This window comes from Peromyscus eremicus, chromosome 10 (assembly GCF_949786415.1).
Source record: "Peromyscus eremicus chromosome 10, PerEre_H2_v1, whole genome shotgun sequence".
Taxonomy (NCBI): domain Eukaryota; kingdom Metazoa; phylum Chordata; class Mammalia; order Rodentia; family Cricetidae; genus Peromyscus; species Peromyscus eremicus.
In genome coordinates this window covers 57,743,747-57,765,341 of record NC_081426.1, presented here as the reverse complement: position 1 = coordinate 57,765,341, position 21,595 = coordinate 57,743,747, and the positions used below count along the sequence as shown (strand labels likewise).

At 46.1% G+C, this 21,595-nt stretch overlaps 1 protein-coding gene and 1 non-coding gene across 2 annotated transcripts in view; both read left to right on the top strand.

Annotated features, from left to right (window-relative positions):
* Nucleotides 1-21,595, top strand: part of Rfc1 (replication factor C subunit 1) — a 72,734-nt gene that overhangs the window by 48,691 nt on the left and 2,448 nt on the right. Inside the window, exons 11-23 of the mRNA XM_059275907.1 lie at nt 735-914; nt 3,388-3,492; nt 6,788-7,187; nt 7,970-8,082; nt 8,877-8,991; nt 10,621-10,712; nt 10,887-11,024; nt 12,325-12,420; nt 12,742-12,840; nt 13,897-14,051; nt 14,169-14,286; nt 17,073-17,218; nt 19,952-20,165. Coding sequence (XP_059131890.1) covers nt 735-914; nt 3,388-3,492; nt 6,788-7,187; nt 7,970-8,082; nt 8,877-8,991; nt 10,621-10,712; nt 10,887-11,024; nt 12,325-12,420; nt 12,742-12,840; nt 13,897-14,051; nt 14,169-14,286; nt 17,073-17,218; nt 19,952-20,165 — 1,971 coding nt within the window. The remainder of the gene's footprint in view (nt 1-734; nt 915-3,387; nt 3,493-6,787; nt 7,188-7,969; nt 8,083-8,876; nt 8,992-10,620; nt 10,713-10,886; nt 11,025-12,324; nt 12,421-12,741; nt 12,841-13,896; nt 14,052-14,168; nt 14,287-17,072; nt 17,219-19,951; nt 20,166-21,595) is intronic.
* Nucleotides 11,700-11,863, top strand: LOC131921329 (U1 spliceosomal RNA). Its single transcript, XR_009381955.1, has one exon. It is a non-coding gene; the product is annotated as a U1 spliceosomal RNA (small nuclear RNA).

Here is a 21,595-nt window from a genome sequence, read left to right as displayed (position 1 = left end):
TCAGCTTATGCTGGGGCATGCTTCGAGTTTGATTAGCTTCTTTTCAAGACTTTTTAGTCTTTACCAATCTGAATTCTATTAAAAGAGTAACAAGGAGCACGGCATATCATGTATAATGACCATTTTGTTTGTCTGTATAATTTAGCTGATCTATTTACAAGAATTTAAAAACAAAATCTATAATGGTACAGAGTTGTAGTTCAGACTTCGGAAGAGAAGCCTGGTCAGCTCTTAGATTACCAGTTATCTTTCCAGGGGGGATGGATGGTGCCATCTTAGCTTTATGTTTCTAGCAGTTTTGTAGGTTTGTCTCAGAAGGGTGGTCAGCAGAGAGAACGGCGAGAGCTCCAACTTGGTAAGCTTTCCAGACCCAGAGCTGGTCTTTAACAACAGTGGGAGTTCCAGGGGGCAGATTACATTAGGTTGTTTACTTAAAGTTAGGAAAGCTAATTACTGATGTAAACATGAGAAGTGGAGACTAGCGCGAATGGGGAATTTTAGTTTTGCTAACAGTATGTTTCTCCTTGTTCATCTGGTATCTGTTGAATGTTAGCTATGTGGGAATTCATCAGGATTTACTCTGCGGTTCTGCTGCAGTCTCCAGCCAGGTTTCATGCTGGGGTTATTTATGATGTCAAGTGAGAGACGTCACCTCATTGCAGCTCGGCTGCCAATTCTTTCTTTGGAAAGCTACCATGTAATTTCTTCTCTGCTTGAACATTTTGGTTTTGTAGGGAGCTGAAAACTGCTTGGAAGGCCTGACATTTGTGATCACAGGCGTGCTGGAGTCCATTGAACGAGAAGAAGCCAAGTCTCTAATTGAACGTTATGGGGGGAAGGTAACAGGAAATGTGAGCAAGAAAACCAACTACCTCGTCATGGGCCGGGACAGCGGACAGTCCAAGAGTGACAAGGTGGGTCCGCTGGCTCTCTGCACAGTGTGGCTGTTGGTGGTAATGCTGCTGGCCACATCCCAGTGAGAAAAGAAAAGGAGAAAGCCTGTAGTTTGGTTGTCTCTGCATACCGTATACATGCTGTCGGTCGGTCGGTCGGTTGGTCGGGACTACAGGGTTTTGGTTTTTTAGTGGGGAGCATAGTTGCTGTTTATTTGACTTTGTGTATTCTAGTTTAAATCTTTTTAAAAACATTTTTAACGTAGAGGCATACAGGTTTGTTTTTTAGTTCCAAGTTTTCTCATGCATGCCTTACAGATCCCATCTTAGGTTTTCATTGTTGGAACCTGTGTTTGAGTGTGAGGAAGAAGCAGAGGGCTATGGGAAGTAACAAGATATACCCGACTAATTCTTTTCTTTGCCTAACAAGAATTCCAGAGGCAATAGTCACTGGAATTGGTCATTTAGCAGCTCAGGAACTTAACCCAGATAGTCCTGCCACCTCCTCTCAGCCTTTTGGGCATCACACATGTTGATTGTGCTTGTGAGATAGCTTCCTTCTGGTCAGGAAAAAGAACAGTGCCGCTGGGACTGGTCTTCAGGCGCTGTCCCAGCGATGCTCTAGAATGCCACCTCGTTGTTTGAGGAGAACAGGGCTTCTGGTTAGGTGGGCCTGCTGCAAGTCAGTCTCCCTGGGAGATGGACATGCTGGAGTCCTGTTAGCAGCAAGGTGGGAGATGGCTGCCACATGAATCAAACACAGGAGGGGTAGGAATAGCTGATGTCAGTTCTCCTGGCTTTGTTCTTCCAGGGGAGCAAAGGTGAAGGATAGCACAAAAGGAGTCATGCCATACCCCACTACTACCCACGCACCACTTGTGCGGCTAGTTTTACGTCAGTTTAAAGTCCGAATAATTTTGGAAGAGGGACCTCAGTTGAGAAATACCCTCACTAGATATGCCTGTGGTGATTTCCTTGATTGATGGTTGATAGGGGAGGGCCTAGCTCATGAAGAATGGTGTCACCCTGGGGCTGTTGGTCCTGGGTGCTGTCAGAAAGCAGATTGAGCAAGCTATGAGAGACAAGCTAGTAAGCAGCACCCCTCTGTGACCTCTTCCACAGTTCCCGTCTCCAGGTTCCTGCCCTGTTTGAGTTCCTGTCCTCCCTTTCCTCAGTGGTGGACACCTGTAAGCGCGTTTCCAAGTGGCTTTGGTTAAGTGTTTTCTCATAGCAGCAGGAACTGTAACTGAGATACCACTCTTTGGGAGTGTGCTTATGTATTTATTTGATAGTCCTGTACATTGAACCAGGCCCCAGTACATGCTAGAAAGATACTCCACCGCTTGGTTTCTTGGGATAAAAAGGATCTTGCTGTCTTGCTTAAGTTGGTCTTAAACTCTTGATCCTCCTGCCTCTGTCTCCTGAATACTGGTATGGTAGGAATGTGATGCCATGGCTGACCGTCTCCTCTTCCCTTCCTATCTATATTTTTTGGCAAGATCTTGCTTCATAGTCCTTAAAGTCTATTCTCCTGCCTTTCAATCATTGTGTGTGTGTGTGTCTGTGCCCATGCATGTGCACATGTGTGTGGCCAGAGGAAGATGTTAGATATTTTTTTCCGTTATTCTCCACCTTATTCCTTTGAGATACTGTACAAACCTGGGGCTAGGTTGGTGTCCAGGACCCCACCTCTGTCTCCACTTTGCACAGAGCTGCAGTTATAGGTACATATGCAGCCACACCCACCTTTTTATGTAGGTACTGGGGATTTGAACTCAGGTCCTTTCATTGGTGCACCCAGCACACTTAGCTACTGAACTACATCCCGAGCCCCATTTTTTTTTAATGATAATTTTTAAAAATTAAAACTGTATGTAAAGAATTTGCAAATAAACAGGTAGTAACATTAGCCAGACTCGAAGTCTGTACATCTCAGAGGAACTTGCATACAGTTGTCATAGCCATTCTGAAGCTATGGAGCTTCACATTGAGCTTTGTACTACATTATCAGTTATATTTTTAATGTACTTCATCACACACTCCCCAAACCAAACAGAAAAACTGAAAAATCGATAGCAGAATTGAAACTAGGAAAACAGCTTTATAAACCTCTTCTGTGCTTCACACGTCCAGGACTGGATCACTGGATTTCATCCTTAATGGTAACTGTCTGGTGATTTTTTTTTTTTCTTAATTCCATTGTGGGGCTCAGTAGGTAAGAGCACTTGTTGCTCTTGGAGAGGACCTGGGTTCAATTCCCAGCACCCACATTACCCCTCAAACCTGTCCATGACTAAGTTCCAGGGAATCTGAAGTCCACTGTAGACCTTCTTGGGTACCAGGCACACTCATGGTACACAGACACACAGGAACACATTCTGGAGTTTAACTTACGTTGTGGTTCTTCATCTACCAGTAGGCCTTAAAATAATTTATCCTCTACAGAAGGAAGTGGTTCGGATGGAGTTCTGATGACTCGTATTTTAATCAACAGGCAGCAGCTCTGGGAACAAAAATCCTTGATGAAGATGGTCTGTTGGATCTGATTCGAACTATGCCAGGCAAGAAATCCAAGTATGAAATAGCTGCTGAAGCTGAGGTGTGTCTAAGACAAACCTGGGTGATTGAAGTTGGCGTATAAACCTCGTGTTTGATGGGGATGCATAACAGACAATACTGTGGCCTAGAAGATCAGACTCCCCTGCGCCACAGTGAATTCCTTGTGACCCGAAAGACTGTGTCTCAGGACGCCTTGGTGTTTGTTTACCTTTCAGGGGAGGGTGACAAATAGTGTGCTGTGTATACCATACCTACTCATTCTTATCTTCCATCTTTTTTTGTTTGTTTGTTTTTCAAGACAGGGTTTCTCTGTGTAGTTTTGGTGCCTGTCCTGGATCTCGCTCCGTAGACCAGGCTGGCCTCAAACTCACAGATCCACCTGCTCTGCCTCTCGAGTGCTGGGATTAAAGGCGTGCGACACCACCGCCCCGCTCCATCTATTTTTTTTTTTTTTTTTTTTTTTTTGAAAAAACAATTACTTAGCCTTGGCTAGTAAGGAATTTGATATGTAGACCAGGCTGGCCTCAAACTCATAGAGATCCACATGCCTCTGCCACTGGAATGCTGGGATTAAAGGTGTGTGCCACTACACCTGGCCACAATTTTTAAATTTGTTTGTATGTCTCTGTGTGTGTGTGTGTGTGTGTGTGTGTGTGTGTGTGTGTGTGTGTCTGTCTATGCACATGCACATGAATGCAGTGCCCACAGAGGCCAGAAGAGGGCATCTTTCTCTGGAACTAGAGTTATGTGCAATTGTAAGCCACTTGACAGGGGTTCTGGGAACTGAACTCATGTCCTCTGCAAGAGAAGTAAGTGCTCTTAACTGCTGAGCCATGTCTCCAATCCATATTCTGTATTCTTGTATTGACTTTATTGTAAATGTTACTGCCTGAACGTTTTATTTTCTGTTCTTTGTTTTTTAAAGAGGAGTTTATCAGCATCTTTAGTGAAAACTTTACTAGGAGTTTTTCAATTATGACAGAAGCTAGTCTCTATTGCCTTTCAACAAAGGGTAAAAAAAAAAAAATAGGAGAAGAAGAAGAAGGAAAAAAAAAAGTTAGCTCACATGGCTAAGCTGGGGGCAGGATGGACTCAGTCTGCCAAGCTGGCAGTACTGAACCCTTTCATTTTCTGTTTGTGTCTCCCAGTGAGTGCTGGTTTTCATTCTACCACCTGCCTGTCCACATGGAGGACATAGGAGTGCCTGGATGCCAAGACTAATGTCCCCAGCACCGTCACCAGTGTGACAAGATGGTCCGCCCAGTTTATTCCAGTAGAAAAGCCCCAGGGAATGATGGGGGTTCTGTACCCATGGTCAGGTTGCAGCAGTGGGGATGATGGGTTCTGTACCCATGGTCAGGTTGCAGTGGGGATGATGGGTTCTGTACCCATGGTCAGGTTGCAGCAGTGGGGATGGTGGGTTCTGATCCAATGGTCAGGTTGCAGCAGTGGGGATGATGGGTTCTGTACCCCTGGTCAGGTTACAGTGGGGATGATGGGTTCTGTACCCCTGGTCAGGTTACAGTGGGGATGATGGGTTCTGTACCCCTGGTCAGGTTACAGTGGGGATGATGGGTTCTGTACCCCTGGTCAGGTTACAGTGGGGATGATGGGTTCTGTACCCCTGGTCAGGTTACAGTGGGGATGATGGGTTCTGTACCCCTGGTCAGGTTACAGTGGGGATGATGGGTTCTGTACCCCTGGTCAGGTTACAGTGGGGATGATGGGTTCTGTACCCATGGTCAGGTTGCAGCAGTGGGGATGATGGGTTCTGTACCCCTGGTCAGGTTGCAGTGGGGATGATGGGTTCTGTACCCATGGTCAGGTTGCAGCAGTAGGGATGAATGTGCTGCTCCATGGTCAACTGCAGGGTGTGTGTGTGTGTGTGTGTGTGTGTGTGTGTGTGTGTGTGTGTGTTTGCCGTACAGCACGGTGTTCCTGTTGTCCTTTCTCGGCTCCGGGATCCTGCACGACATTGTGCTGTCCAGCCTCCTCCAGCCTAGGGTAGTCCTGTCTTTCCTTACTTTCTTCAGTCAGAATTGGAGAATGTTTGTCATGGCGTTGTGTGACATTCTCACAATTAGATTGTGTTACCCAGTGTGGAATTAGATTGTGTTACCCAGTGTGGCAGGAATACCACAGGGTCGTACAGTGTCCATTCCGGTGTGTCTCATGCACATGATGCTGATAGATCTTGATTACTTGGTTGAGATGGTATCTGCTGCTCTTCTCCGTGAGTGGAATGACTTCCTGCTTTGGAACTGATAACTTTTTTGAGTGGATAGTTATTTTGAACTCCAGAAATGTCTTCCCTTAAATGGTCATTCCTAAGGTGTAGCATTACTGGAAGGCAGTTAACTGTTTTAGATTTAAGATTAAGATTATTTACATTCCTCCAATTCCCCTTTTTTTAGTGTAATTCACACACCTGTGTAGTGACCATCACTATGTAACTAAAAAGTTATTTTGACTTATTTTTGATTGTATGTATTTTATTTGTCTGGGCACATGGCATGCATGTGGAGGTCAGAACCAGCTGGCCTAAGTTGGTTCTCCTTTCACAATGTGGGTTCTGAGGAAACTCAGGACATTAGGCTTGGTGGCAAGCACCTTTACCCACTGAACCATCTTGTTGGCCCAGTTATTGCATCTAATTCCAACACTGTCATTACCTCCAAGAAGAAATCCTATATTTACTGATGGTTGCTTGTCATACCCTCTGCCTGGCGGTCACTGTACTCTTCTTTGTTTTATGGATTCACCTATTTTGGACATTTAATATAAGTAGAATCATACCATATATGGCGTTTTGTTTTTAGCCTTTTCACTTTTTATAATGGCTTCAAGGCATACCAAGTTGTAGTATGTATTACTGTTCAGTCCTTTTCCGATAATGTCCCATTGTGTGGATCTCGGTAGTTTTCGGTTTATCCTAAGTTCCCCAGAGATGTTTGGACTCTTTGATTTGATAACTATAATGTGTATGCACACCATGAACTACAGTGCTGCTCTGACTCTGTATATGCAAGGTTTTGAGGAGACATTAGCTTTATGTAGTCAAGAAACTTTAGAACAGTGTTTACCCCGTGACCCTATCTTTTTATTTGAAAATGACCACTCTATTCTTGGCTTTCTGTACATATTGTTAATGTTTATGAGGTTTGGAGAGTGGTGACCTCACACCTGCAGTGGTCCATTGTGACAGCAGCCTAGCTGGAGTAGCTCACCTGGCTGTGTCCCCCTGCCTCGGGGCCATGTGTATAGCAGGATAGAAGTCTTCTGTGTTTCATACGGGTTTTTTTTTTTTTTTTCCTTCTTTTTTTCCTCCTCTTCAGATGAAGAAAGAAAAGTCCAAATTGGAGCGAACACCCAAAAAAAATGACCAGGGAAAAAGAAAAACAAGTCCAACTGAGAAGGAGTCAGAGTCTAAAAAGAGCAAACTGACTCCCCAAAAGGATAGCCCTACAAAGGCCACCAAGAAGGAAGTGAATGTGTTTCGGAGGGGCCTGGACTTCACGGAGCAGGTAGTCAAGGAGACGCCTGGCCACAGCAGGGCTCGGGGTCCGGCCGAGGCCCGCCGTGGGGACCAGGTGGAGAGCCTGCTCTGGGTGGATAAGTACAAGCCCACCTCCCTCAAGAACGTCATCGGCCAGCAGGGTGACCAGAGCTGTGCCAACAAACTCCTGCGCTGGCTCCGAAACTGGCGTCAGAGTTCTCCCGGAGAGAAGCAGCACGGTGATTTCCCAACTTGTCATTTCATGTGTGTCTGTCGACAGGTAGTGCTCAGCTGCACACGGGGGCCGAGGCTCACGGTTGGTTCATCTACCTGTCAGCAAGGGTTTACTGAGAGCTTGTTCAGAGCCCAGGGGCTGTCCTAGGCCCTGGTGGTGCTGCTGTGGACAGAGTAGGAGCCCCAGAGGGTTGGGGACTGTGAGCCAGCTATTAAATGCATTGTGCCAATGGCCGGGCGGTGGTGGCGCACGCCTTTAATCCCAGCACTCGGGAGGCAGAGCCAGGCAGATCTCTGTGAGTTCGAGGCCAGCCTGGTCTACCAAGTGAGTCCCAGGAAAGGCGCAAAGCTACACAGAGAAACCCTGTCTCGAAAAACCAAAAAAAAAAAAAAAAAATGCATGTGCCAAGTACTATTGTAGGGGTAAGTACAGGGAGCTCTGGGGATGCTGGTGTGGAGTCAGGGAAGAGGATCTGAACTCTCTGGGAGACAGCTAGGTGAGGGAGCTATGTGTGATACTGGGCAGAAAGAATGACCAGTCCAAGGTCTGAAGGCCTGTGAGAGAGAGCGAGCGAGCAGTGAGAGAACTCAGGGCCCAGGAGGGAAAGGCATGAAGCCGCGGGCCGCATCGGCTCAGTGGCCTGAAGCTCGTTTGCTTTTGGTAGTGCAGTAGGGCCGCGCACGCGCTCTGCTTTGGATGTCCCAGGGCGGTTCAGGAACGATTCCTGCTGCTCTGGAGTGTCTGCGAGATGGTGCGTGTTAATGCTCTGGAACTTCTTCTCCCCAGCAGCAAAATTTGGCAAACTTTCCAGCAAAGATGATGGTTCCAGTTTCAAGGCAGCACTGCTGTCCGGCCCGCCGGGTGTTGGCAAAACCACAACCGCTTCTCTTGTGTGCCAGGTGGGTGCAGGTGGAAAGGTCAAACCTGCAGGAGCAGACAGCTCTTGGGTGTGCAGACCTACAGGGTGTATTGTTCTGAAGTCAGACTGCAGAACTTTCTTCGGCTCACGTGAAGTTTGTCACTGCATCCTTTGAAAAATACCATTATTCTGGCCGGGTGTGGAGGTGCGTGCCCTTCCCAGCACTGGGGAGGCAGGTGAAATTCTGTGAATTCAAGGCCAGCCAGGTCTCCATGATGAGTTCCATGGCATAGAATGTTTAAAAAAACAAAGAAAGCGAACAGGGCCCACACCTGTTATTCTGTTGGATGTGGAGGTTGTGTCCCCAGGACCCCAGTAGGTGCCGTAGCTGCAGGCAGTCCATGGCCCTGTGTGGACCATGCTTTCCCTCTGTGCCCTGCACCATTGCCACTTGGTGCTGGGTAGGGTTCCTCCGTCCTTCTGTGTCTGGGTCCTGGTGCCCTCCTACATTCCCACTCTTGTTCTGTGGGGCCATTTTGAAGTTCACTGTGATGCTGTGGCAGGTGGTCTGATAACCAGGTAGGAGCCACTGTCCCTGGCTGACCGGCTGCGGTCTTAAGAGCAACCTTCTGTGTGTGGTGTATGTCTCTATGGTGTTTTAAGAATCTCTAATACTATTAAATTTAATGTTAAATTTGTCTGTTAGTAGCATACTTAATATTCTTATTTGTGGTTTTTTATATGAGTTTTGGAATCTCTGTTCCTTAATTAGCTCCCCCCCTGGTGGGGGATCATTTGCACTGTGATAGTAACAATTTCCAATATTTTGATTAGGAATTGGGCTACAGTTACGTGGAACTAAATGCAAGTGATACTCGGAGTAAGAACAGTTTGAAAGCAATTGTTGCTGAATCCTTGAACAACACCAGCATCAAAGGCTTTTATACAAGTATGTGCCCTTTTGAACCGTGGCTATAGATGTGGTTTGAGAACAAGTCACTCAGTGTTGTGTGGTGAGCACCACTGTGTGGTGAGCATCCTGGGCCATCAAGACAGGAAAGGCCTCTGATGAAACTCTGGGAGCAGTGGTTACCTGCTTTGGTCTGAGAGGATTCTGAGAATGTGATCAATATGTGTACATACACCTACTGTTCATTCTGTATGTGATTTTAGACAAGTCCCAGGTGAATCCTGGAAAGGAATATGGAAAATAAATGAAAAAATACAGTGTGCTGTATGAGGTCGTACGGCCTGTGTAAGGCCTGTGGTTGAGGAGGAAATTGTGTGAGGCATTCTGTAATCCACCGGTAAAAGGATGGTATTTGTTCAAAAAGCCTTGAAGAATGAGGGGCCCATTGTGGTTCAGGCTGTGACAGTGGGGGAAATGAAGATGTGTAAGTTAAGGATCAAACGTGCCTGTGGAGACGTACTTAGAACCTTGGCATTTTTAATGGGAGAAATTAGTTTTTAAAAGAAGTTGCTCAGAAAACGTCCTCTCCCACACACAGTCTCTTTCTATATGTGCGTGTGTGTGTGTATGTGTGCGTGTGTGTGTGTGCACATCACACCCAAGATATTTTGTGTGTTGTAGGGTTTGAACTCAGGTTCTTGTGTTTGCTAGGCAAACACTGTACGGACAGTTATCTCTCCAGGTTACTTCTTGTATGTGGCTGTTAATTCATACAGTTGAGCAATCTGGCATTTTTCCTCAAGTTTAAATCATACATAATTTCTAATTTAGAAATTCCAGTTTTTGGAATTTAGCTGTCATTATACTTTAATATGTGCACAATGTTGTGTACACACACAGACACAGACACAGACACACACACACACACACACACACACTGTAGACACAGACACACACACAGAGACACATACATACATATGGCGATATTTAATTATTAGTATGTCATAGCAAAAGCTTGGAAGCATCTTAATATTTCATCAATAAACTAAATTATAATATTAATAACATTATTATTATAAAGTAGAATATTAAATTACATTAAAAAAGAAGTGTTCTTGGGGTTGGACATTCCCTGTCCTGGTGTACAGACATTCATGCATACAAAACACTAGTATACATAAAATAAGTAAATCTTTTTATTATTAGGGTTTTTTTTTTGTTGTTTTTTGCTTTTTGAGACAGGGTTTCTTTGTGTAGCCTTGGCTGCCCTGGAACGCGCTCTGTAGCCAGGCTGGCCTCTAATTTACAGAGATCCATCTGCCTCTGCCTCCCAAGTGCTGGGATTAAAGGCGTGTGCCACCATTGCCTGGCAGATAAATCTTAAGGAAAAAAAAGTATTATCTATAGATGGATGGATGGATGGATGGATGGATGGATGGATGGATGGATGGATGGAAATGGATCAGGGTCACTGATTAAGTGAAAACCACAAGGTACACCTTTTAAGGGAGCTGCTGGGAAGAAAAATTGGGAATGCAGAAGGGTTGGGAGAGTTTCTTCTCATGGCGTAACTCCTGCAGTTTTTCAAACTTGAATGTGTTTAGAACTTCTGGAAACTAGCAGTTTGAGCGTGTTCCTGTGTTTTTGTCCCGTCTCACTCCTGGCCAGGTGGAGCAACTCCTTCGGTAAGCTCGAAGCATGCTCTCATCATGGATGAGGTTGACGGCATGGCCGGCAGTGAGGACAGGGGCGGAATTCAGGTAACGCAACGCTCTGTCTTTTTGTTTTACTGTTGGGTTTTAGATGAAGAAATACGGGTTATGTGCATGGATATTCATAGCAATTGAGGGCTTTTTAAAAATACTAAAATATATTGTGTAATATCTTGTTTTTTAAAAAAATAATGATTTTTATGTTCTAAATTTGCCTTTTAGGAACTAATAGGCCTGATAAAGCATACTAAAATTCCCATCATTTGTATGTGCAATGATAGAAATCACCCCAAAATTCGCTCTTTGGTTCATTATTGTTTTGATCTTCGTTTCCAAAGACCTCGGGTTGAACAGATTAAGGTATGATAATTTTAATTAAAAAACAATGAAAACAACAGATTCATTTGGTGCGTGTCCCTGTGTGTCCAAGAGCACACACTTGTGAGCTCATGCATGTGCAATAGGGTGTACATGTGGAGGTTAGAGGGCACCCTTTGTCTGTTAGTTCTCTCCTGTACCGTGTAGGTTCCAGGGACCAGTCTCAGGCGTCAGGCGTGATGGAAGTGCCTTGACCCTCTGAGCTAGCTTGCTAGCTGCCTTCGGGTTCCCACTGCTGTGATGAAACTCCGTGACCAAAAACAACTTGGGGAGGAAAGGGCTTTTTTGGCTTATACTTTCACATCACTGTTCACCATAGAAGGAAGTCAGGAACTCAAACAGAGGCAGGAGCTGATGCAGAGGCTATGGAGGGGTCCTGCTTATTGGCTTGCTCAGTCTGCTTTCCTATAGAACCCAGGACCACCAGCCCAGAGATGGCGGCACCACTCACAATGAGCTGGGCCCTTCCACCTCGATCACTAATTAAGAAAGTGCCCTGCAGGTGCCTGATCTTAGGGAGGCATTGCCTCAATCCCCTTTCTTCTTCTTGAATGACTGACTGTAGCTTGTGTTGGGTTGATAGAAAACTAGCCAGCACACTGGCCCAGAATTTCTTTTTTAAATGACATTATTATCTTTATAGAAAGGTTGATTTTAATACTTACCTGGCAGGGGAGACACCATGATCAAGCAGGTGGTTTTCCCAGGGCGAGGCTCACCCATTGCACTTGGGGTGTGTTGACCCCTGCGATTTCCCCAAATGCGGGAAACTCGACTGCAAAATTTATGGTAGTGGGGGACTGCGTGCGCGCTCTCCCCTGTTAAAAAATAAAAATAAAAATAAAAAAAAAAAAAAAGAAAAAGAAAACTAGCCAGCACACTGGCCCAGAATTTCTTTTTTAAATGACATTATTATCTTTATAGAAAGGTTGATTTTAATTTTAGACAGTGTCATATTGTAGCCAGTGAGTTTATCCAAGGTCTGATGATTGCCAAATGAAAACTCAAGGGTCAGTTTTTGTTTTTTGGTTTTTCAAGACAGGGTTTCTCTGTGTAACAGTCCTGGCTGTCCTGGAACTCACTCTGTAGACTAGGCTGGCCTCGAACTCACAAAGGCCCACCTGCCTCTGCCTCCTGCTGAGATTAAAGGTGTGCGCCACCACCAGCCGGCTCAAGGGTCAAATTTTAAAAGTATCTCATAAATATTTTTATAGAATTGCAGATGCTATTAGTTAAAAAAAAAAAAAAGGTCAATGACAATTTCCTTGCTTGTCATTTTCAGAGTGCAATGCTGTCTATTGCATTTAAAGAGGGTTTAAAGATCCCCCCTCCAGCTATGAATGAAATAATTTTGGGAGCTAATCAAGATGTCAGACAGGTGAGTTAGATATATACTATGTGACAGTTGTTACTTTTCGAAATTTAATTTTATCATTTCTGTGCATAGGTATTTTGCCTGCATGTATGTCTGCACTTGTGTGTCTAGTATTGGCAGAGGCCGGAAGCGGGCATTCGAATCCTTGGAACTGGAGTTACAGATGGCTGTGTGCTGCCATGTGGGCGCTGGGAGAGCAGCCAGCTCTTAACTGCTGAACCATCTCTCCAGCTCTTGACAGTTGTGAATTCTTTTGCCCCCTCATTCTTTAGGAGACCAGCAGCCCTTCCTCATCCTGACATTGTCTCATGATGTTTCTTGTAGGTTTTACATAATATGAGCATGTGGTGTGCACAGAGCAAGGCACTGACTTACGACCAAGCCAAGGCTGACTCTCAGAGGGCCAAGAAGGACATCAAACTGGTAACTGCGTTTCCCTTCTTAGTTCTGAAGTGTTTCTTGTCCTGCTTGTACTGTCTTTGTGGACAGCGTACTTCCTTGATGGACCTGTGAGCCCAAGGACTTGTCAGACCTGTAGACAGCGGGCCAGTGCACTTTTCCTCAAGCGTGGTCATCGTCGTTACAGATTCAGGAAGTGGGTGTTTCAAGGGAGACCCATGCTTCATGCAGGTGGCTTCTTCAGTGCACTTTCTGCATGCATTCATGGCCGGCATGGTTTTGTGCTGCTAGGAATTAGGTGTTTAACCTCCAAAGCTGAGGTCTCTATCACCTCTGTGCTCCGTTTTGCTAGTTAGAGTGATGATAAGTTTTTTGTTTTTTGTTTTATTGAGACAGGGTTTCTCTGTGTAGCCTTGGCTGTCCTCACTCTGTAGACCAGGCTGGCCTCGAACTCACAGAGATCTGCCTGTCTCTGCCTCCTGAGTGCTGGGATTAAAGGCGTGGCTCATCACCACCAGTCTATTCCATCTCTATGGCTCTGCCTTTTCCTGGGTTTCATATAATGGGAGTCAGATAGTATGAGGTCTTTGGAGAAAGACGTCTTCTGCACTGGAGAGTACATTCCTGTGCATTTAAGGCTCCATCATGTCTCTTAATGGACTGATCAACTGCTCTTTTCCTTTCCCGTCCTTTTTAGTTGTTTCATTGGTCTTTTGAGATTGGGTAGCCTGTAGCTCAGTTAGGCTGGCTTTAAGACAGTGTGTAGCTGAGGCTGACCTTGAACTCCATCTCTCAAGTGCTGGGATTACAGGTGTGTCCCATCATTCCTGGCTGTATTTTTGATTAAAATTGTTGAGTAATAGGCCTGGATATGTATCAGTTTATTTACCCATTTGGTTATTGAAGGACATCTTAGTCCTCCCAGATTTTAGCAGTGATGGTAAAGATGTTGTAAACTGTTCATTTGGGACCCCCGAAGGCTCTGCCACTCTCCTCAGCGGGCACTGAAGGTCCCTATTGCTCCATGTCTTCCCAGGATTAGGTTTGGTCATTCGGTCATTTTGTGCCCCTTCTTTTCAGGGTCCATTTGACGTTGCCCGGAAAGTGTTTGCAGCTGGAGAGGAGACCGCACACATGTCCCTGATGGACAAATCGGATCTCTTTTTCCATGACTATTCCATAGCCCCCCTCTTTGTCCAGGAGAACTACCTCCATGTAAAGCCTGTGGCTGCAGGGTAAGCACTGAGGGCGGGCAGTGAGGGCAGGTTAGGACCCTCCAGCATGGCGGAGGCCGCGCGCTTGTGCAGAGTGGCTGGGGGGACAGTGTAATCCGGACTGGTTCTTCTCTGCAGGGGTGACATGAAGAAGCACCTGATGCTTTTAAGCCGGGCCGCAGACAGCATATGTGACGGTGACTTAGTGGACAGTCAGATCCGGAGTAAGCAAAACTGGAGTCTCCTGCCCACACAGGTAGGTGGGGGCCTGCCTCGGCTGGAGAAAGGCCCTCATGGTTCCTGTAGTTAGGCTTTTTCCTTTTTCCTTTTTCACATTTTTTATTTTACGTGTGCAGGGTTTTACCTGCATGGGTGCATGCTGGTGCCTGTGGAGGTCAGAAGAGCACACCAGATCCCCAGAAATGGAGTTACTGATGGTTGTGAGCTGCCATGTGGGTGATGGGAACCAAACCAGGTCCTCTGGAAGAGCAGCACGTGCTTGTAACTGCTGAGCCATCTCTAGTCTTTGTGGCAAAAAGAGAAAAATACACTGGTCGCCATTGTCTTTATTTGTTCAGAAGTGTTTTACTGTAACGGAGGAATGGGAATAAGAAGTCTGGGTGTCACTCTAGCCACAGGTGACCATCAGGAGTCTCAGTTGCTGTTCTGCCTTAAGAATCTTGTGCGTTTGTGGCTGTCACTGTCAGAAGGTCACTGCGCAGAGCCCCTCCTGGAACAGTGCGGCCAGGGCAGGAATTGCGAGATTCTTCATTGTCAGTTGATACGAGGTGCTGTGAGAACAGATTCACTGTACACTTGATCTTTAAAGCATTCTTATTCCAGAGCCTTGTGCATGCAAGACGGCGCTCTACCACTGATACGTCCCATAGCTCTGAGTTTGTGTCTGCTCAGCAGCGTCACTGGTCTGAGTCTCAAACACGATTTCCAGAAAGTCTGCTATTGGTGAAATTATTTAGGCCACTCCACGTAGTTAAAAGGAGATTTATTTAATGGCGTAACTTACAAATTAAGGGATAGGTAGGTCGCGGGGTCTGGGGAAGGTGTATCACAGTCCAGCGGTGTTCTCTGGAGCTCTCCTCTGTCTACCTCCACCATCCAGCGTCCTGGAACCAAGAGAGCGTTCGCCGATCCGGATCTCGGGTCCCCAGGCGCCTCCCTTGGCCCCGCCTTGTAGGCGTGACAGTTGCCGAAGTCTCAATGGGGGTTGGAACTTCCAGAACAAAGCTGGAATGGCTACCCACTACAGTCTGCTCTCTTCTGTTCTGTTGTTTAAGTCTTGAGCTGTGGCGCTCTGGTTACCTGGGTTCATTCTGTAACCCAGCTGCTCTCAGACTTGTGCAGGCCCGGGTTGGTCTCTTCAGGTGAACGTCACCACAGCCGACCTTCTCTGCCCTCTCTCAGTTGTACGTGTACATTTGCTTGAAAATCAAAACAGTGCAGATCTTTTTATTTTTATAAAATTTGTACAAAAAAAGTTTTCTTTCCTTAGTAGTTGTACATTTGAGATTTTATCTTAAAGAAGTAATTTTAAGCACAGAAACAACACTATATCAAACTGTTCCCCAAGCATCAGTTTTGATAGGAAAACATTGCAGGAAGCTTCTGTGTCCAGCTCCAGGATGGTTAATGATGGTTCAGCCTCCTGGTGAGGTACGTCTACCTTTAAACCAGTTCACAGAGATTATCTAAGGAAAACTTGTGAGAAAATATTAGACTAAGGCAGGATACAGCGTTTATGGAAAGTTTAGTTCAAGCCTTCAAAACACTGAAAATGCTGTCCAGAGAAGATGTCTGAAGTCACACCACTCCCTCCCTTTGCCTCTTCTGGTAGCAGTTTAGTGTGTTCTCACCTCGCCAGTTCACACTCTCATGGCCCTGTGCCTTCGGTTGCTTATGTTAAAGACGACCACGTTCCCCTTAGAGATTCTGCCTGTGGTGTTGGCATCTGGGAAGTGATGGGTCAAGGAGGTTGTCAAGGCCGCAAGGTGACCTGGGACAGTTTTAGACCAGGGTGGATTGCAGTCTCTCTGTTCCATTCCCTCCCCTTCCCTCACCTACTTCACCTCTGTGCACTGCTGTGTGTGTGTGTGTGTGTGTGTGTGTGTGTGTGTGTGTGTGTGTGTCTGTCTGTCTGTCTGTCTGTCTCTCTGTCTCTGTGTGGCTATGTGCATACGCGTGCAGGTACCCATGGAGACAAGTCTATTGGACCCTCCTGGAACTGGCGTTAGAGGCAGCCCAGTGTGGGTGCTAAGAACTAAACCAGGGACCTCTGGAAGAGCACTAAGTGTTGTTAATGACTGAGCCATCTCTCCAGCCCCAAGGTAATAGAGATGGGGTCTCTTGATGGCCTGGAGCTTGATTAGGCTACAGTGGCTGGTCACTGAGTCCCAAGGATCCTCTTGTCTCCTCCCCAGTGCTGGGATTACAAACGTGCATTATAATGCCTGGTTTTTCCATGGCTGTTGGGCTCTAACTCAGGTCCTCATGCTGGGGTGGCAAGCACTTTACTAAACTCTCCCCAGTCTCTATTCTGTTGTTGTCTAGGGGAACAGCTTCCCATACCTGTGATTAGGACAGGGAAGGGGTGCTGTAATCAGGCATTGGGCCATTACTTACCCATAGACTGCCAGTCCACTTTGGAGTGTTATAATGCACTGACCACAGACTGGGTAAAATGTGAAGAAAAGTTTCTTGAGCTTGCAGTTTTGGGAGATGAGGATCCTGTGTCTGGTGATGGCCTCCTTGCTTAGAGTGCTGAGGTGGTACAGCGTATCATGGCGGAAGGTGGACGTGTGCTTGATCTCTCTTTCTCTTGTAGAGCATCCAGCATTCACTTAGGAGAGCTCCATGATAGTGACTTTCTCTATTCCAAATCACTTCGCAGTGACCCCACCTTCAAATGCCACAGTTGGGTTAAGTTCCTACCTCTTCATACCTCACAATGGGGAGGAGAGCTGCTAAAGAAATAACTTTATACCAAATTTAAATTCTGGACTGTGTTTGATTTCCTCCCTCTCCCAGGCCATTTATGCCAGTGTTCTTCCTGGAGAGTTGATGAGGGGCTATATGACTCAGTTTCCCTCCTTCCCAAGCTGGCTGGGGAAGTACTCCTCCACGGGCAAACATGATCGGATTGTTCAGGACCTAGCCTTGCACATGAGTCTCAGGTAAGTGAATTAGTGCACCCGTCACTCTGGTGGTAGGTATATTAGCTCTACTCCGTAAGGATAGTACGCGCTTGAAGATGGCTTGAAGTTTGAGGTTTGACTGTATTGCTCATCAGCTAAATGATCCTGGGTAAGTTCCTGCCATTTGGCCTGAGTTCTGTCCTCTGATGTCAGCATGAAGTTTTAAAAAAAACAACAGACAGATGGCAGTTGTGTCCTGATTTAAGGGACATTTTTAAAAACATCTGAGGTCTGCTATTTGTTGTTGTTATTGGAAGTGCGTCTGTTTTAGTGGTATAACATTGCTCTTCGGAATAGTTAATATGAAAAAACAGCTTCTACCTGTTTTACTAGAAAGCTGACCTAGTCCTGTCTGAGACAGGGACACAGGTTGGCACATGCAGGAGTTGCCACTCAGATAATGAAGGTGAATACACTTGGAAATGTTTAAAGTTCAAAAGTACTCAGGTTTGTCACAGTTTGTTAATGTTTATGAGTTTTTACAATGTGAAGGATCTGCTTATACCCATGAAGGCTGCTGAAGACTCCCATTTCCATTTCTGGCCCGGCTGTTACTGTTGGATCCAGATCCACCCTAGCCACTGTGTAAAGGCGAGGCAGTTCCCGGCCTGGGAAGTTTCGGTTCCACTAAAGTCCCTCTTGCGACCTCGTGGCAAGAGTCCTGTTCCACCCCAGTTGTCTGTTGCTACTCTAACACAATGGCTTAAAACCACCCAAATTTACTGTTGCCCTGAGGGGTTCTCTGGGTAGGCACAGTGCCGTCCCCAGGTCCTTATAAAACCGAGGCAGCTCTGTCAGAGTCAGGGAGATCTGAAGGTGCGGGTCTGCGGCATGGGAGAGGGAGGAGCCCCCAGGTGTTGGGGGCTCGCTACGATTACCAGTGTCACTTCCACACCCAGCCTGAGGTCCTTGAGCTTAAAGTACCTGGGATGATACTGCCAGGATAGAGGCAACTGTAAACATTTAGAATGGTGGCATTACAAATACTATTTTGCTCAGTTTTTACTTTAAGGGAGTGCCAGTATTTGGGAGAGGAAAAAGTCATTTCTTTCTTTCTTTCTTTCTTTCTTTCTTTCTTTCTTTCTTTCTTTCTTTCTTTCTTTCTTTCTTTCTTTCTTTCTTTCTTTCTCTTTCTTTCTTTCTTTCTTTCTTTCTTTCTTTCTTTCTTTCTTTCGTTCGTTTTTCGAGACAGGGTTTCTCTGTGTAGCTTTGCGCCTTTTCCTGGAACTCGCTTGGTAGCCCAGGCTGGCCTTGAACTCACAGAGATCCGCCTGGCTATGCCTCCCAAGTGCTGGGATTAAAGGCGTGCGCCACCACCGCCCGGCTTATTTTTTTTTTTTTTTTATTGTTTGAGACAGGGTCTCTGTATAGCTCTGGCTGTGTTGGAACTCACTCTGTAGACCAGGCTGGCTTTGAACTCCCAGAGATCCACCTGCCTTTGCCTCTGGAGTACTGGGACTAAAGGGTTGTGCCACCGCGCCAGCCCAGAAAGTTAATTCTTGATAACATTCTAGTTCTCAGCAGCCCAGAACCTGTTTCCTTGCTTCCTCTGGATGGCACAGACTATTCCCAGCTTGGCAGGTACACGCTCTGCAGTTGTTGGGTTTAGGAGAACCCTGCTCTGGGAGGTTCAGAGTGTAGACATGAGGAAGTGCACAGGAGGGATTCATGTACAGTTTTGTCTGTTACAGTCAGACCAAAGAGAGTCACACCCCCCCTCCTGCAGGAGTGGCACTAATGTAGGAAATCTCACTGCTGTTTCCGAAGCCTTTAGTGTTTGGGACTGGGAATGATGCGTGATACGGCTGTGGTAAGGCTAAGCACAGAGACACAGTTGTTGGGGTGTTCGAGTCAGATGGAAGTAGAACCAGTGTGTGCTTTGCCGTCACAGCAAAGACGTAGAAAACTGCCTTTGAGCACAGTGGGGTGGAGTGCTGGATGTCCCAATGCCCCCGTTAAACGGCAGGTGGCCCACTGAACACTATTAGACTTGGACCAGCAGTTTAGGGTGGATGCAGAGAAACACATAGCTAACTTACAAGTTCTGGTTTATTGGTTAAGTTACATTGCTTATTGAAATTTATATATATATATTTAGAGAGAGCGAGAGAGAGACATTTTCACTATGTAACCCTGTCTGGCTTGGAGCTCTCAATGTAGACCAGGCCAGCCTTGAATTACCAGAGAGATCTTCCCGCCTCTTCTTCCAGAGCACTGGGGTCAAAGGCATGCACCACCATACCTGGCCAAAACCTTTTCACATTTCAGGTCATTGATTCTATGATTTGAATTCTGCGTCTATTTTTAGTGACTCATTTTGAATACAGTGTTCTGCTAGTGGTTGAAGAATGTTATTGGTCGGTTGATGATGTGTGTACATCTGCGTGCTCCAGAGTGCTTGTGGAGGTCCAAGGATAGACCTCTCCTTCCCCTTGGAGGTCCTGAGGTCCAGCTCAGGTCACCAGGCCTGCATGGCAAGTGCCTGTACCCACTGAGCCATCTGGCCGCCCTAAGAGCTGTTTCCTAAGGACAAAATACTGTTCATTAAAAGGATCTGTGAAATAATTTACACGTTATAAAATAATTACATGTTGAAAAGATAAAAAAGCCTTGAATTGTGCCTGGTTGACTGGTGGTGATGATCTAAAGTGGGGGTTGGTAATGGGGTGCCATTGACACGATTTAAAAATGAAGATGTGTGTCCTGTTTCAGAACTTACTCCAGCAAAAGGACGGTGAACATGGATTACCTGTCACACATCAGAGATGCACTTGTGCGACCCTTGGCCTCACAAGGGGCAGAAGGAGTTCAGCATGTTGTCACACTTATGGACACGTACTATTTGATGAGAGAAGACTTTGAGAATATCATGGAAGTTAGCAGCTGGGGTGGCCAGCCCAGTCCCTTTTCCAGGCTGGATCCCAAGGTGAGATGCACGGCCCACTGCCCACGGTCGCTGGTAATGAACATGCTGTCCAGCAGTGCTTGAGGGATGTTCTGTGTGCTTTGGACAGTTGGTTCTGCCTCCCTGAATCTTTGCTGCCTTTCTGGCCTGTGCTTTCCAGAGACGGTATTTCAGGCTAGTGCTCAGAGAAGACTGCAGGATCCGACACTCCAGTTTGTGTTTTCACCTCGACCTCAGGTTGAGGGAAAAACAAGGGGTCAGGTGTAAGGTGCCAATGCAGATATGCTCTTGTTGGGATGGGATGAGCCTGGGGCAAACGGGAGGTGGTGGTGAAGGGATAAAAACAAGAATGTGGTTAGGGCCTGAGGGTCTTTATAAAGTTTGTCTTCTACTTTTCCCTTCCCTCTCTTTCCTTTCCTCTCTCTTTCCCCCTCCTTTTCCTGTGTAGTCCAGACTGGCCCCGAACTCCTGATGCTCCTGCCTTTATTTCCAGGCTTCTGGGATGATAGGCGTGTGCCCCTCCCTCTTCTTCCTTCCTTCCTAAGTCTACTTGCTGGCCCGGTGTTTGTTCCACTGGTTCTCCCATGAACACTAGCGATGGAACATGACCTCTGCATGCATTCAGGGATGCAGCTTTAGAAGACAGTCTCTGTGACTTGTCCTCTCTAGAGTTGACTTAATATAGCATCTGTTTCCTGTTACAGCAGGCATCCACTGTCGGGATGCAGACTGTTTGAAGCTGGAAGCTAAGGTTACCAAAGTTACTTAGTACTCTGATAGTAAAGATGAACGGACTGGTGTTCTTTTCCCAGAACTAGAAATTGAGCCTAGAACCTTCTGTATACCAGACGTGGACTCTGACTGCTGAGGTCTTTCTCCAGCTCCTTTTAAACTTTGTTTTTTTTTTGTTTTTGTTTTTTTTGTTTTTTCTTCAAGACAGGGTTTCTCCATGTACTTTTGGTTTCTATCCTGGATTTGGCTCTTTAGACCAGGCTGGCCTGGAACTCACAGAGACCCGCCTGGCTCTGCCTCCCGAGTGCTGGGATTAAAAGTGTGCGCCACCCAACTCCTTTTAGAACTTTTGAGACAGGGTTTCACTGAGTTGTCTAGTCTGACCTCGACTATGTTTTATATAGTCCAGGCAACCCTCAAACCTGTATTCTCTTGTCCTAGTCTCAGGTTGCTGGGATTACAGTCATGTGATGCTGCCATTTGTGCCAATTTCCATGGCTTATAGTCAAGACCAACTTGAATCTTAGAGTGAGCTCTTTTTGACTTAGTGGTTCACAAATTAACCACTGATTTTTATTGTTGTTGTTTTGTTTGTTTGTTTTCGAGACAGGGTTTCTCTGTGTAGCCTTAGTTGTCCTGGAACTCACTCTGTAGACCAGGCCGGCCTCAAAGTCAGAGATCCTCCTGCCTCTGCCTCCCAAGTGCTGGGATTAAAGGTG